The sequence below is a fragment of the Aspergillus vadensis genome, assembly GCF_003184925.1.
Source record: "Aspergillus vadensis CBS 113365 unplaced genomic scaffold BO88scaffold_7, whole genome shotgun sequence".
NCBI lineage: Eukaryota > Fungi > Ascomycota > Eurotiomycetes > Eurotiales > Aspergillaceae > Aspergillus > Aspergillus vadensis.
This window is the reverse complement of record NW_020292045.1, coordinates 554,642-568,969: the sequence shown is the minus strand read 5'-3', so window position 1 is coordinate 568,969 and position 14,328 is coordinate 554,642. Positions and strand designations below refer to the sequence as shown.

The 14,328-nt window shown below is 50.6% G+C and overlaps 5 protein-coding genes across 5 annotated transcripts; 4 read left to right on the top strand and 1 right to left on the bottom strand.

The window, feature by feature from the left end:
- The first annotated feature begins 621 nt into the window (after nucleotides 1–621).
- BO88DRAFT_252701 (glycosyltransferase family 20 protein) lies at nucleotides 622–2,652 on the top strand. Its single transcript, XM_025702228.1, has 5 exons — nucleotides 622–1,028; nucleotides 1,135–1,507; nucleotides 1,573–1,943; nucleotides 1,995–2,334; nucleotides 2,387–2,652. Exons 1-5 carry the CDS (start codon nucleotides 722–724, stop codon nucleotides 2,547–2,549), a joined length of 1,554 nt encoding a protein of 517 aa, XP_025564477.1. The 5' UTR covers nucleotides 622–721; the 3' UTR covers nucleotides 2,550–2,652.
- Nucleotides 2,653–3,120: 468 nt separating this feature from the next.
- BO88DRAFT_403619 (uS17 family ribosomal protein) lies at nucleotides 3,121–4,270 on the top strand. The gene has a single exon (XM_025706405.1). It carries the CDS (start codon nucleotides 3,376–3,378, stop codon nucleotides 4,057–4,059), a length of 684 nt encoding a protein of 227 aa, XP_025564476.1. The 5' UTR covers nucleotides 3,121–3,375; the 3' UTR covers nucleotides 4,060–4,270.
- Nucleotides 4,271–5,143: 873 nt separating this feature from the next.
- BO88DRAFT_252640 (putative spindle pole body component) lies at nucleotides 5,144–8,754 on the top strand. The gene is made up of 5 exons (XM_025702227.1): nucleotides 5,144–5,449; nucleotides 5,612–5,689; nucleotides 5,790–5,998; nucleotides 6,069–8,457; nucleotides 8,530–8,754. The coding sequence occupies exons 2-5, from the start codon at nucleotides 5,633–5,635 to the stop codon at nucleotides 8,566–8,568; spliced, it is 2,694 nt and encodes an 897-aa protein (XP_025564475.1). The 5' UTR covers nucleotides 5,144–5,449; nucleotides 5,612–5,632; the 3' UTR covers nucleotides 8,569–8,754.
- Nucleotides 8,755–8,979: 225 nt separating this feature from the next.
- Nucleotides 8,980–12,158, bottom strand: BO88DRAFT_442763 (60S ribosomal protein eL8). Its single transcript, XM_025709978.1, has 5 exons — nucleotides 11,913–12,158; nucleotides 11,455–11,841; nucleotides 10,293–10,370; nucleotides 9,722–10,231; nucleotides 8,980–9,651 (listed from the first exon to the last, which is right to left on the bottom strand). Exons 1-5 carry the CDS (start codon nucleotides 11,979–11,981, stop codon nucleotides 9,451–9,453), a joined length of 1,245 nt encoding a protein of 414 aa, XP_025564474.1. The 5' UTR covers nucleotides 11,982–12,158; the 3' UTR covers nucleotides 8,980–9,450.
- Nucleotides 12,159–12,325: 167 nt separating this feature from the next.
- On the top strand, nucleotides 12,326–13,938 carry BO88DRAFT_385482 (translation initiation/elongation factor MRX8). Its single transcript, XM_025704745.1, has 2 exons — nucleotides 12,326–12,931; nucleotides 13,005–13,938. The coding sequence occupies exons 1-2, from the start codon at nucleotides 12,378–12,380 to the stop codon at nucleotides 13,438–13,440; spliced, it is 990 nt and encodes a 329-aa protein (XP_025564473.1). The 5' UTR covers nucleotides 12,326–12,377; the 3' UTR covers nucleotides 13,441–13,938.
- The last annotated feature ends 390 nt before the right edge of the window (nucleotides 13,939–14,328 follow it).

Sequence of the window (14,328 nt, the reverse complement as noted above, 5' to 3'; positions counted from 1 at the left end):
CATTTTCCAACCTACAACTTGCGACATTCCGGAATAACAAACTGACTCTGCTTGCTCGCTGGCCCACTCCGTCTTCCTTCTCACTGCTTTTTCCCTGTCGATGAACTTGCTAGTGAGGAGCTCTAGGTGGACTCCCGGCACTACTGCTCTTGGTTCTTCTTCGGCCCAAACCTGGGTTACTTGGTCCGCGCGCCGGTCTCTGAAGTGAGGTCACTCCCTCAATTCTTCCCCGCCGCCTTTAAGCTGCTTCCCAGCATCAGGAAGCACCAAGCACCAAAAAGCACCACGCCATCCGTGACCTTCCTTTTCTTCCTCTTCTTTTTCTTGACTCCTAACTTAACCTTCACTCGATCCCTCTTTGTTATCCCTAAGCTTTCTTGCTCGGTGCCTGGGCTCACTCTGCTTCATTCAATTGGTGAACAGTGGTCCAAGACTGACAACCAACCCGGCTTTTTCCTTCTTCCTGGTTCTTCGGTTCTTCACTGAAGACCAACAAGACTCAATAATTATAATCCGATAAATACCGTCTCTGCAGCTTACGACCCCAGAGCCCCGCCTCCGTCTACTCTTATTCCTCTTCCCTGGCGTCTTCGTTGATAAGCCAGTCTCTTGCCTTTGTCTTCAATTCAGACCCTCATTGGTCGCTTACTCGGTCTAACTAGTACATTTGTACATACTTACATCTGACTATCTGCGTCGGTGCCCCGCCAATTCCGACAGCATGCCTTCCCTCGAGAACCCCACCTTCCAAAGTGAGGCTCGGTTGCTCCTCGTCTCCAATCGGCTTCCAATCACCATCAAGCGATCGGATGATGGTCGCTATGACTTCTCCATGTCCTCCGGTGGCCTGGTCAGCGGATTGAGTGGCCTGTCCAAGTCCACGACTTTCCAATGGTACGGCTGGCCCGGTTTAGAGGTCCCGGAGGAGGAGATTCCCGTCGTGAAGCAACGCCTGAAGCAGGAGTATAACGCCGTGCCAGTGTTCATTGATGATGAGCTGGCAGATCGTCACTACAATGGCTTCTCTAGTTAGTATTATCAATCTCCTTATCATACCGAGGATCTGTGATGGTTGCTCCCTCATTGATCCCGGCTGAAGGCGCTTGCTTGCTGACAGATGCCCACTGCCCACAGACTCTATTCTCTGGCCCCTCTTCCATTACCATCCCGGTGAGATTACCTTTGACGAGTCCGCCTGGGAGGCATACAAGGAGGCCAACCGCCTCTTTGCCAAAGCGGTTGCGAAGGAAGTTCAAGATGGCGACTTGATTTGGGTGCATGATTACCACTTGATGCTCCTTCCCGAGATGCTGCGCGAGGAGATCGGCCAGAGCAAGGAAAATGTCAAAATTGGCTTCTTCCTCCACACGCCCTTCCCTAGCAGCGAAATCTACAGAATCCTCCCAGTGCGGAACGAGTTGTTGCTCGGTGTTCTGCATTGCGACCTGATCGGGTTCCATACCTACGACTACACTAGGCACTTCTTGAGTGCTTGCTCGCGACTCTTGTAAGTATTGGATTGACTACATCCTCTTCAAAAGCAATGGAGGTGCTAATATCATGGATACCCAGGGGCTTAACGACTACACCTAATGGGATTGAGTTCCAGGGCAAGATCATTGCTTGCGGTGCCTTCCCTATTGGCATCGACCCGGAGAAGTTTGAAGAGGGGTTGAAGAAGGAGAAGGTCCAGAAACGCATTGCGATGCTGGAACAAAAATTCCAGGGCGTGAAGCTCATGGTGGGCGTCGACCGCCTGGATTACATCAAGGGTGTTCCCCAAAAATTGCATGCCCTCGAGGTGTTCCTCAGCGATCATCCGGAGTGGGTGGGCAAGGTTGTCCTGGTTCAGGTTGCTGTTCCTAGCCGACAAGATGTGGAAGAATACCAGAACTTGAGGGCTGTTGTGAATGAGCTGGTGGGCCGGATCAACGGCAAATTTGGTACGTATCGCGCTGCCTATGGGCGACACCCTATAGCTGACGGATGATCAGGCACGGTTGAATTTATGCCTATCCATTTCCTGCACAAGTCGGTCAATTTTGACGAGCTAATTGCTCTGTACGCGGTTTCCGACGCCTGCATTGTTTCGTCGACCCGCGACGGAATGAACCTCGTGGCCTATGAGTACATCGCCACGCAGAAGAAGCGTCATGGTGTCTTGGTGCTTTCCGAGTTCGCGGGTGCCGCTCAGAGCCTGAACGGCAGTATCATTATCAACCCGTGGAACACCGAAGAGCTGGCGGGTGCTTATCAGGAAGCGGTAACCATGAGCGACGAGCAGAGAGCCCTCAACTTCTCCAAGCTCGACAAATATGTTAATAAATATACAAGGTTCGATCATATCTGAGATGGCGAGGATCTTTGACACTGACTATGTTTCTAGTGCATTCTGGGGCCAGTCCTTCGTGACCGAACTGACTCGCATCTCGGAGCATTCAGCGGAGAAGTTCCATGCTAAGAAGGCTTCTTTCAGCGACAACAACTCCGAGAACGGGGAACCTTCTAACGGTGTAGATACCCCGGACCAGGAGCAAGTGGCACAGTGAGCTTGGTGCCTCCGCTTTGTATGATTGTTTACGGCCGAGGATCCATTGAATATGGCGATGCGTGCATGATTGATTTAAGACGTCTATTTTACTGGTATATGAGCACAAGGCGTGGCGAAGGGCTTCTTCCTACAGTTTTACATCTCGGTTTCGCGTATGGAATAGTACAAGAGTGAACACTGTGTTCTGGCCTTAATTCCAGGGTATGGTTGGGCAACAGACATCGGAGCGTTTGGTTTTTCCAGTGTACATGGGAGCATATCGCGATCCCTCGGCCATTGGTCCCTCTCTACTCTACAATATGCGTTGGGCGTCGGTGTTATTAGGATTTCAGTGGCATAAAATAGTCGGCGGTTCATTTCATGTTACATATAAACACATAGTTACACACCAAATATTGCATTCATTAATGATTATTATTCATTTAGTTGTGGTGCTAAGGAGGTTTGCATGTGTGTAGACACCCTGCGGAGGATGCGTAGAGAAGAGTTATGCAAAACATGCAAACATGCCCGAGATTTCAGAAATTCTCGGCGAACTCGTCCGCGGCCGCGATGCTCCTCCGGCCTGGACAGCAAGCCTCGCAGCAAGCCCCATCGTGCTCAACAGGGTCAATCGACAATTAATTGCTATCTCGCTGAGCGGATAGACTCTCAACTTTTCTCGGAGTATCCCGAAGGCCGATAATTCCTGTCGTACCCCGTGCCCGGCACCGCCGCAACGTCTACAAAAACTCCCGTCCAAGCGGATTGACCTGGCCGTGCTTCCTCCCCAGCACCATCTCTACAACAAAAGGAGCATTCGGTCCTTCATACACACCACCACAATGCGTCCCGCCAATTTCCTCCGGGCTCTTCAGCCCCTGCGCTCCTCCATGATGCGCTCCACCACCACCACTTCCTCCACAACAGCGCCCTCTCTATACCAGACCACCCTGCGCTCCCTCACGACCACCGTCCCCCGACTCAACGAGCAACAGCAACAACAACCACAACAACAAGAAGCCGACCTATCTTCTTCCACTACTACTACCACCACCGCCGTTCCCCCCTCCCTCCGCAGCTACCCCTACAAGACCAAGACCGGCACCGTCGTCTCCGTCGGCCGCATGGACCGCACCGTCCGCGTCAGCCACCGCCACACCATCTGGGACGCACACATCCAGAAGCCCTACCCCAAGATAACGAACTACCTGGTGTCGGACCCGCGGAACTCGCTGCGCGAGGGCGACGTCATTGAGTTCTCGTCCGGCTACCCGAAGAGCCGGAATGTGCGCCACGTTGTGGAGAGAATCATTGCGCCGTTTGGATCTGCCATTGAGGATAGACCCGCAGTTTTGACTCGTGAGGAGAGGGATGCTGAGCGTGCGGCTAAGAGGGCTGCTAAGTGGGAGCGTAGAGAGGCGAGGAGGGCCGAGGCTGGTGTGTCTGAGAGTGAGGGGAAGGGTGGGGAGCATGTTGGGAGGATTAGGAGGTTGGTGCTTGAGAGGACTGGGGGATTTGAGGTTTAGGTTGTGTTTTGATTGAGTGAGTGGGTTTGATTGAGGATTGGAGAATGAGGAGGGTAGAGATGAGAGGCTAGATAGATGGATGGGTTGGTCTGGTTGTTGTGGGGTTGGTTTCCTTTTATCTCTTATCTGTTCGAATATGTTGTATGTAAACATTGTGTGTCTGTATATTACTAGCTATTTACTTCTTCATGGCATATTGTGCTTTTGGCTTGGATTGGCTGTTGGGTTGGTTGGTTGTGTGTAGTTGTGTAGCTGGTTTGGTTGAGCACCTTTTCTGCGATATCACCAGGGTCTGAGGGCTTATATCAAATGTGCAATCCAGTGTAGCAAGGCACTATTACCCTTTGTGCATAGTATACATCTACTGCAATTATCTATTTGGGATTACACAGTAGTATTTCTAAGTGCGATGTCCGGTAGTTCCCACGCACGGTATACAGCGACATCCTCAATTAGTCTAGACTACTTCATGCAACATACATGCAGGCAAATTGATAAAAACATGAAATAAATAGGCCATGACATTTTATCCTATGATATATACGGAATAATCCAGGTGAAATGCAGATACTGTTCTGAAGAACAATCACGTGACTATCATCTTACTTGCGGGGTTGAGTATAGACTCGAATATACAATATTTTGAATGATAAACTACTATTACTCTATAAGGTACTATCAGTAATTACGCATGTATTATATACTGTTCTTCGGAACATGTCTGTCAAAACGACATAAAGTAACCTCACCTTCACACAGTAAATATATGCCGGCAGATGTACTCCCATGTACTCCTACCTACATCACAGGGGACAACCTCCACGAACAGTGAAACAACCAAAACCACATCATGGAAAGAACCAGCATTCACCAAACTCAAAACATACATAATATATATATTATCTTCCATATATCTACTACTACATATCCACCCAATTACTATAGAATTTCCTCCCAAATTGGTACCTGAACGGGCAGTCAGTTCTCGAAAGTTGGTTCGCCGCCAAGCCAAGCCTTTTCCATTGGGTCGCGAAAGTCACCCCAGCGACTCTTGATCCGTTGTTTACTTTCCAGCTTCCCTTTTCTCTCTCCTCTCTCAACTGTCTTGTTGACTTCATCAGTTTCTCCCCCCACTTCCGCCTCCATTAAACCTTTTTCTTCTTTCTTTCCCCCCTCTCCTGACGTCGCGATCCTCCTCCACCCCCCCTTTTTTTCGACACTCCATACTTTCACGAAAACTAGTGACTTTATTCATCCGGCGAACCTAACCCGAAGCAAAAAGCCCCTCTCAATCAGAACCAACCTTTCTGTCAGTCAACTCTCCGCCGCCGCCGCCGCCCGTGCACGAGATCTGCGATCGGAATATACGCTACTACGAATCAACCCCAAGGTGTGTGTGCGTGTTTGTGTGTGTGTGCGCTTTATTCAAGTTGTTAGCGATAAGGGTCCGTCGCTATTTGGGGTTCAAGTTATAAGCCACTTCAGTGATTGGACTGCACGCTTGCGAATTAACCAAAACGGAGTTTGATGCTAACTGATTGCCATTTTACAGACTTATTTTTAGATATTCAATATGGCCGAGGAGGAGGATTTCTCTTCCTTGCCATTGACGGATCGGTTCTCGCACAAGGTTAGTTTGTCGCTGTTTTGCTCCCGTTTCCCCCATGTTTCGGGCTCGCGGGGTTGTTGTTATATCTCTGAATACTGACATGTCTATGCTCTCGGATTAGAACTGGAAAGCCCGCAAGAATGGATATGAGGATGCGAAACAACAATTCGAGAAGTCGCCTGATGAGTCGGATCCCGTTTTCACGCCATTCATACAAGATCCCGGCTTGTGGAAAGGGGCTGTGGCAGACTCCAATGTTGCGGCTCAACAAGAAGGTCTTGGATCTTATTGCGCATTCTTAAAATTTGGTGGCGTTCAGGCTTGTACAAGGTATGTGTCATGGAACATTGATACTGTGTGACTAATTTATGGTGGTTGATGGCTAACGTGTGTGATGAAGGACCCGAGCAACCACCGTCTTCCCGATATGTGAAAAGGGTCTCCCATCCACGCGACCCGCTGCCAAAACGAATGCGATCGAAGCCCTGTTATTATGTGTTGAGCTGGATAAATCGGACCCCGTCATCGAAGAAATGCTCCCCGCTCTGTCACACAAAGTTCCCAAGGTTATTGCCGCTGCGCTGGCCGGACTGAGAGCAATCTATCACAACTTTGGTTGCAAGATTGTTGACCCCAAGCCTGTGTTGAAAGCCTTGCCAAAGGTTTTCGGCCATGCTGACAAGAACGTCCGTGCGGAAGCGCAAAACCTCACTGTGGAACTTTACCGCTGGCTGAAGGAAGCCATCAAACCGCTTTTCTGGAACGAACTCAAGCCCGTACAACAACAGGATTTGGAGAAGCTGTTCGAAAATGTTAAGCAAGAGCCGGCGCCCAAGCAGGAGAGGTTCACGAGGGCACAGCAAGATGCCATGGCCGCAGCCAGCGCTGCGCCAGAGGGTGATGACGATGAGTTTGAAGGAGGCGAGGAATACCCGGCAGAGGAAGATGAAGGCGAAGTCGATGCTTTCGACCTGGCCGAGCCCGTTGATGTTTTCTCCAAGATCCCCGGTAACTTCCAGGAGCAACTTTCTTCTTCTAAGTGGAAGGACAGGAAAGAGGCCTTGGACGCTCTGCATACTGTATTGAACGTTCCCCGGATCAAGGATGGACCGTTCGATGACGTTATTCGTATGTTGGCTAAATCCATGAAGGATGCAAACATCGCCGTTGTAACCGTTGCCGCCAACTGTATCGAACTTCTTGCCAAGGGAATTCGCAGTGGATTCGTCAAGTATCGGCCTACCATCATGTCACCCATGCTGGAGCGCTTGAAGGAAAAGAAGCAGAGTGTGGCGGATGCCCTGGGTCAAGCTTTGGACGCAGTCTTCATCGCGACTAGCTTGTCAGAGTGCCTGGAGGAGATTCTTGAGTTCCTTAAGCACAAGAATCCTCAAGTTAAGCAGGAAACGCTCAAGTTCTTGATCCGTTGCCTACGTACAACCAGAGATGTCCCGGCGAAACCGGAAGTCAAGTCGATAGCCGAGGCAGGCACGAAACTCCTTACTGAATCTACTGAAGTCAACCGTGCCGGAGGAGCCGAAGTTCTCGGTACCTTGATGAAGATCATGGGTGAGCGGGCGATGAACCCCTATCTGGACGGTCTCGATGACATCAGGAAGACCAAAATCAAGGAATTCTTCGAAACAGCGGAGGTCAAGGCAAAGGATAGACCTAAGCCGATCGTGGCACCGCCGAAACCTGCCCCTGGAAAGAAGGTCGTGGCGAAGAAGCCTGCACTGGGAGCCAAGAGGCCGGCTGCTGCCGCGCCTCCTGTCGAGGAACCCGTAGCTGCTCCGTCACCCAAGCCCGCAAGGTCCGTTCCTTCTAAGCTTGGAGGGCCCGCCAAACCTGGTGGTCTGCCGGCTCCTGGCGGTCTCAAGAAGAGGCTCGGTGGCCCTGGAGGAATTGCATCTCCGCAGCGGCGGGTTGTCTCTCCTCCCACGGAGGAGCAGCCGCCTGCACCAGCACCTCCCAAATTTGGTCTGGGTAGAGGACTTGCAGGCCGTCCGATTGCGAAACCAGCAGCTCCCAGCGAGCCTGCGCCCGCACCTGCAGCTCCTCAATTCAGCGGAATCTCGGCTCTGGAACGAGCTGAGTTGGATGAGCTACGTGCGGAGAAGGAGCGGTTCATGCGTATGGTTGAGGACCTGAGGTCCGAGAGAACTAAGCTGAACTCGCAAGTGATGGAGCTTCAAGACCAGAACGCGCAGCTAATTGAAGACCACACAAGGGATGTCCTGAGTATCAAGGCCAAGGAAACCCAACTGGTTCGCGCACGAAGCGATGCGGAGTCAGCAGAGCAGACTGTACAAAAGCAGCAGCGGGAAATTGAGCGCTTGAAGCGTGAGCTCGCAAGGGCTCTTCGTGCTAGTGCCATTAGCCCTCCTAACACCCTACCAGAAAATATCGGTATGCCTATGTCCGAATCAGGCTCCGTATACCAAGAAGATGGCCGTGCACCGATGTCACGGGCAGGTCTCATGGGCTCGCGATTCGAGAGCTCACGGCCGCGCTCCTATGCTTCGGCTAGCCCAAGTGAAGAGAAGGAGAACAATGGCCTGGAATCCTCAGGACTTAGCGCTAGAGAGGCAGGACTTGGTCGGCGCAAGCTCAGTCCTAGCTTGGGTACCGGCTACTCTGGCTTGGGAAGTCCGACTCGGTCATCAGGACTGGGCTCGGGCAGTGCTTCTGGCGAAGAACAACCCGCCAGGAGTGCCGAGCCAGCGGAGAGCTGGAAGAGAGCTGCAGAAGTTACCAGCCAACTCAAGGCAAGAATCGAACAAATGAAGGTACGGATCAACGATAACCTGGTTCCTTGATCTGTTCCTGGCGAAATATTGGCTGACTTGAAAATGAAACAGGCAAGACAAGGGCTTACACGACCACCTTCTCAACGCTGATGAATGAATGAATGACACGACTACTCTCCACCTTCTACTCCTACCTCTTCCCCGGAAGTGTTCTTCATTCTCATTTCGCTGCGTTAGCTTCATTGTCTCTTTTATCTTCTCATTGGGCGGGTCTTTCGGTCAATATCCTTCTTCCACTACCACCGTCTATACACACTAGTTCGGATTGCTTTTGCGTTTTTCATTACATTGGGGTGTGCGCGGACATTCTCTTGCCTGGACTGGGAAACAATTGGGTTCAAGGGGGGCATCTGGTTGCATTGATTTGTTTTTGTGTTTTTCTTGTTTGTGTTTTGCTCCATACCATCATACTATACCATTGCCATACCTTGTTTTTGCTTGAGTGATTACATGACTTGATTGATGTATAGACAACCAAACCTTTCTGTACCATGTTTTAATGTGATGCTGTATTGTACGGGTCATGACTTGCTTGCTCTATGGGCATGGTTGGCTTGCACTGCATCAGCAGTTAATTTGTGGGGCCGGACTAAAGGGCTAGACCAGAGCCTAAGACAAATTTTCTTTCAAGAATTTCTTACTACCCACTTGAACACACAAGTTATCGATCTAAGACTTTTACGACTTACTTGTTCTACAACTAAGATGTACATATTGCAGACGTCACATGAATGCTCAAACTCCCAAGACAACTTCCTACAAAGTTCACACACACAAAAAAAGATAACAAAACCGAAGCTGTGGTTGTTGAAGTCTGAAATAGCATTCATGGGTATCTGCAACGTGTACATGAAGAGTATAGGAAAATAGGATAGGATGAAGAAGAGGTCATTAGAAGTTTCGTTGATGGTATAAGATTTTTTTTATCCCGTCGGTGTTGTTAGTAGCTCGCTGGTTAGGCTAGCTAGCTTTTTAGACACGGATAGCACCCTCAACGGCCTTGCGCTTCTTCTCCTGGCGGGCAACAGCCTTGGCGCCCATGATACCACCACCCCAGTGACGGCGGGACTCCTCGTACTTGTCGGAGTAGCCCTCCTTGACGGCGGAGAGGAGCTTGGCGAACTCGGCCTTGTCCTCGGAGCGGACCTCGGTGAGAGCGAGGACAGCGGAGGTCTATACCATTTATTAGTTGTCTGCTACTAATATATAAAACAGAGTATGTAGGAAAATGGGATTGACATACCTTCTTGTGAACAACAGTTCCAAGACGAGCCTTACCCTTAACAATAGCGTAAGGGACACCCATCTTGCGGCAAAGAGCGGGCAGGAAGACAACCAGCTCAATGGGGTCAACGTCGTGAGCAATCAGGACAAGGGAAGCCTTCTTGTTCTCGACGAGGCCGACAACGTGGTTAAGACCGTACTTGACGTTGTAGGGCTTCTTGGAGACATCCTCCTTCTTCTTGCCCTCAGCGACGGCGGTGGCCTCGGCGTGGAGACGCTCCTTCTTCTCGACCTTGGTCTCGGGACGGTACTTGTTGAGGAACTTGAAGGTCTGGGCAGCGGTGTTGCGGTCCAGGGTGTTCTGGAACTGAGCGATGGAAGGAGGGACCTTGAGACGGAGGTTCAAGATCTTCTTCTGGCGCTGCAGACGGACATACTCGGGCCACTTGACGAAGCGACCGAGGTTGCGCTTGGGCTGGATGTCCTGGCCAATGCCGAAGTTGCGGGGGCGCTTCTCGATGAGAGGGTTCTATTCATACCATGTTAGCATTCTATATAGTTAGTTAGGGATTGGAGTTGTGAGTGCCTACCTTGGGAGCCTTCTTAGCGCCAGCCTTACCCTGGGGGTAAGGGAGGGGAGCAGTCTTCTTTCCGGACTTCTGGGCAGGCTATCATTGAGAAAAGAAGATCAGCAATCTTGTTCCACCATCTTGCTGCATCTTCCTTGAACTCTAGGGAGGATACACACAGACCCATTCCCAGGAAAGTTTCCTTCCCCAAGTACAGATTTGTGTGTAAACCTCCAGCCAAAAATCATCGCTGATCGCAACTCTCCTCCTCCTCCTTCGCAATCGTTTTACAGATTGCGGAAAAGGAGAAGAAAAAGAAGAAGCGAATCAACGGAAATTTGTGTCGCTTCTCGACATGTTGCGAGATGAAGTGGGACGGAAGCAATTCTCGTCTCACGACATGTTTCGCAGCGTATAGTCGATAGGCTCAATTCTAATTGAATAGAAGAGGCGTGAAAATGGACGATTCTATGTGCTTACCATTTTGTCGACGGGATCCGCGGCGGCGTTGGGTGCAGGATTGACAGTCAAGAGAAGAAGAAAAGAAGAAGTTCAATTAATTTCGCGCTCTGAGAAGAAATCCATTAGCGCCGTTTGCTTGTGTGGGCCGCGGGCGGATTATCTTGTTTGCCGGGGCTGGGTGGTGGCTTGGTCATGTGATCTAGGGTTAGCCCTTGGGGTTGATGTAGCAGGATGAGCCAATCAGGTTGGATGTTTGCTACATGTATTTGAATAGCAGTCTAGACTTTGATGATGGTAGTCTAGTATTCTGTTGATATGCTCATCCATCCATTAACTGGATTCTCTTTTACTTCAGTGGGTCCGTTGCATGCAACACGCTTATTAGTCGTACTGTTCTCGAGACATTCTCAATAGTTATCCAGCTGAAAGGACATCTATAAATTCAACACCCAACATACATTCACTAGAAACGCCAAACTCATGCTCAGGTATTCATGACACTGTCCATCTATATAACACACCAACAGCCATCCACCGAACCAAACATGATCCAAACAAAATAGCAACCCATATCATAACCTAATCGTAACATACCCCAACCCATCAACTCACGCTCACCTCACCTCCAAGCCCCCAACCCAGGCAACCCCGTCCTCCCAATCCCCGAACTAGCCGCTTGAATAGCCCTCTTCTTCCCCAAATTACCCTCCTGATCCCTCACCGCCGACACAATCTTATCAATATTCGTCTCCACCACCACACCGCCAACGATCATCTCGCTCAGTACCGCATGCATGGTCTCATACCCGAAGATGAGGTCAAGCTCGCACACGTTCTCGAACATGCGATCCAACGCCTCCACGAAGACCTGGATCAGGTCGATCAGCGCGAGCGGCGACTCAGTCGACGTGGAGATCATGATGAACGACAAGGTGGCATAGTTCCGGTAGGTGATTTGGGTGGGGGCGTCGGAGGGGCCGTTTTCTGCGCCGGAGCTTGCGCCACGGGAGAGAAGTGGTGGGAGGGGGAGGAAGTTGCAGGCGCTGGCGGGGCGTTGGGAGACGAGGTTGTAGATTTGCGCGATTAGGGATTGTTTGGTTTGGGTGTCCTGGTTGGTTGATTGTTAGTATGGGATGGTAAGTGGGTTGATTGGAAAGATGCGATTGAGTGTAGACTCACGATCTGTGTGTAGAACTTGGTTAAACGGGGTTGTCCGTTGTTGTTGAAGACGAGGACGGCGTTGATCATCTTGGTGCAGTGCAGTGTCCGCGGGGCACGGGGGATTCTAGCTCGCTGGATGGATGTTTTCTGCGGGGGATAGAAGACCAAAGAATGACCCCTAAGTATGAAGTAAGGATAGGCGATCAATACAGTTGGTGGAAAAGAGCAGCACGTAAGCGTAGTGACTGTGTAAGGGGTGGAATAATGACTGATGATGAGCGATAGATGAAGCTGTCCCTCGGACTGCCTTATCGGCCTGGAGCGGAGACTCGGCAAAGGTTCCCCGAGCTTCGAACCGCAGCTCGGAAGACTTTCTTATCCGGGGACATTTTCTGGAGAAGCTCTTTGATTTGAAGAAATCCATCCAAATACTACAAGTCAATCACAGTACCTTTTCCGTCTAACTCGACCCCTCAGCACAGCATGAAGAACCGATTTCCCTCCCTAAGGCCCCTCTGCCTTCCCCAAGAGCAGATCCTCTCCATTCGTCGCAACTATACAACAAGCAAACCTCCGAATCCGCAATCGCAACCGCAACCGCGGCCGCAGCCCAACAACAAACTACAATTCAAAGACATCCCCGCCACAGCTGTGAACTACTACTGGGACACACAAGCACCGGATGAAAGCCAACTCGCCTACGCAGACAAATTCTTCGCTCCCTCGCGCCACTCCCCAATCAAGCTCTGGACCCTGAGCAAGTTCCGCACGACGCCGCTCTCCTCGACGACTCCCGAAGTAGCATTTCTAGGGCGGTCGAATGTCGGTAAAAGCTCTCTGTTGAACGCCCTCATGGGGCAGGAGATATGCTGGACGTCATCGAAGCCAGGGCGCACGCAGACGATGAACGCATTCGGTATCGGAGGGACAAAGGGCGGCGAGTCGAAGGTCGTGTTGCTTGATATGCCGGGATACGGAAAGGGAAGTCGATCGGAATGGGGAAATGAGATTATGAAGTATTTGAAGAATAGAAAGCAGTAAGTATTGCACTTCTTATGACATATATATATCACAGTGAGTTACAGGCTAATAAACTCTCTAATCTCATAGACTCCGCCGCACCTTCATCCTAATCGACGGCCAGCACGGCATCAAGCACTCCGACGAAGGCATCCTCGAATTATTCCGCCACTACGCCATCCCGCACCAGGTCATCGTGTCGAAAGTAGATAATATCATGGCGGCGAGGACGAGTCAACTCGCGACTGGAGTAACGGAGGAACGTCTGCTCCAGACGCAGAAGAAGATACAGGAGCTCCGCCCTATCATCCAGCCTGTTGGTCGAGACGAAGGTCCCGGTGCTCTGGGCGAAATCTTGACATGCAGTTCGAAGGTGCTCAGGACTCCTGGAAATTACCTGGGGATTAGTCCCATTCGTTGGGCTATTTTGTCTGCTGCGGGCTATGATGGGATGATGGAGGTGAAGTCTAGCCATGGCCAAACTGATCTGACGGGGTCGAGTATGTCCTCTGGAGCTGGGCCTTGAGGGGTTTTGGTGCCTTCTCTGGCTGCTGAAATGCTCGTTGATAGTGCGCTCTGATATTCAAGGACTGGCTAGCTTCGCTAGCTGCGAGAAGGATCGCGCGACGGGGCTCTGCTAGTCTCATGTCGCTGTTGCTGCAGCGATTACCTAGCGGATGTTGAGACTGCTTTACGTGCTTGAGTAGTTATCATTCAACATAGAGATGCAATGCTGAGACCGTGGAATAATCACGGTATGTGCGACCTCGTATCTCGAGCCCGACACAAGATTCATGTCGCTGAGCCTGCACCGTGGTCCACGGACCCTTAACAAACGCGGTATCTTACACCGCGCTTCCCAGGGCGGGCGGGGTTAGGTGGGAAAAGCCATAGTCTCGTCTCCGACTATGTTTACGACGGAGCCATGCGCTTCCAGGCTAAAGATGCTCGACAAGGGTGTCTTCTCACGTGCACGAAGATGCTTACGGAAGAATAGAATAGCTGGATTGTGAAAACAAGAATCATATCGTATTCGGTTGCAGATAAAGCCATATCAAGTCTATAGTATTCGGATATAAAACAGAGGCGGAGTAGTCGGAATATGTAGAAGTTCGGGGACGGAAGCGCCCGTGTTAAACAGAGGCGGACAGGAGGACAAAAGGATGCATATCGAGCATGCGGATGTAGTATGATCGAGGAGGTAAGAGAGAAGAGTTATTAGACAAGAGGCTGATTGGTGAGTCCGTTTTGAATGCCAAAACGCCTATCCGTCATGATGCAGCATGTCAAGGGATGCTAACCGCGCTATGCAAACTCTCATAAAGGTAATTATAGTTCCATTGATTTGGGGGTATCGTAGTTATGTCATGGTTCGAATATGTTGCGAAAAAGAAATAGGGGGAATATAACGTGA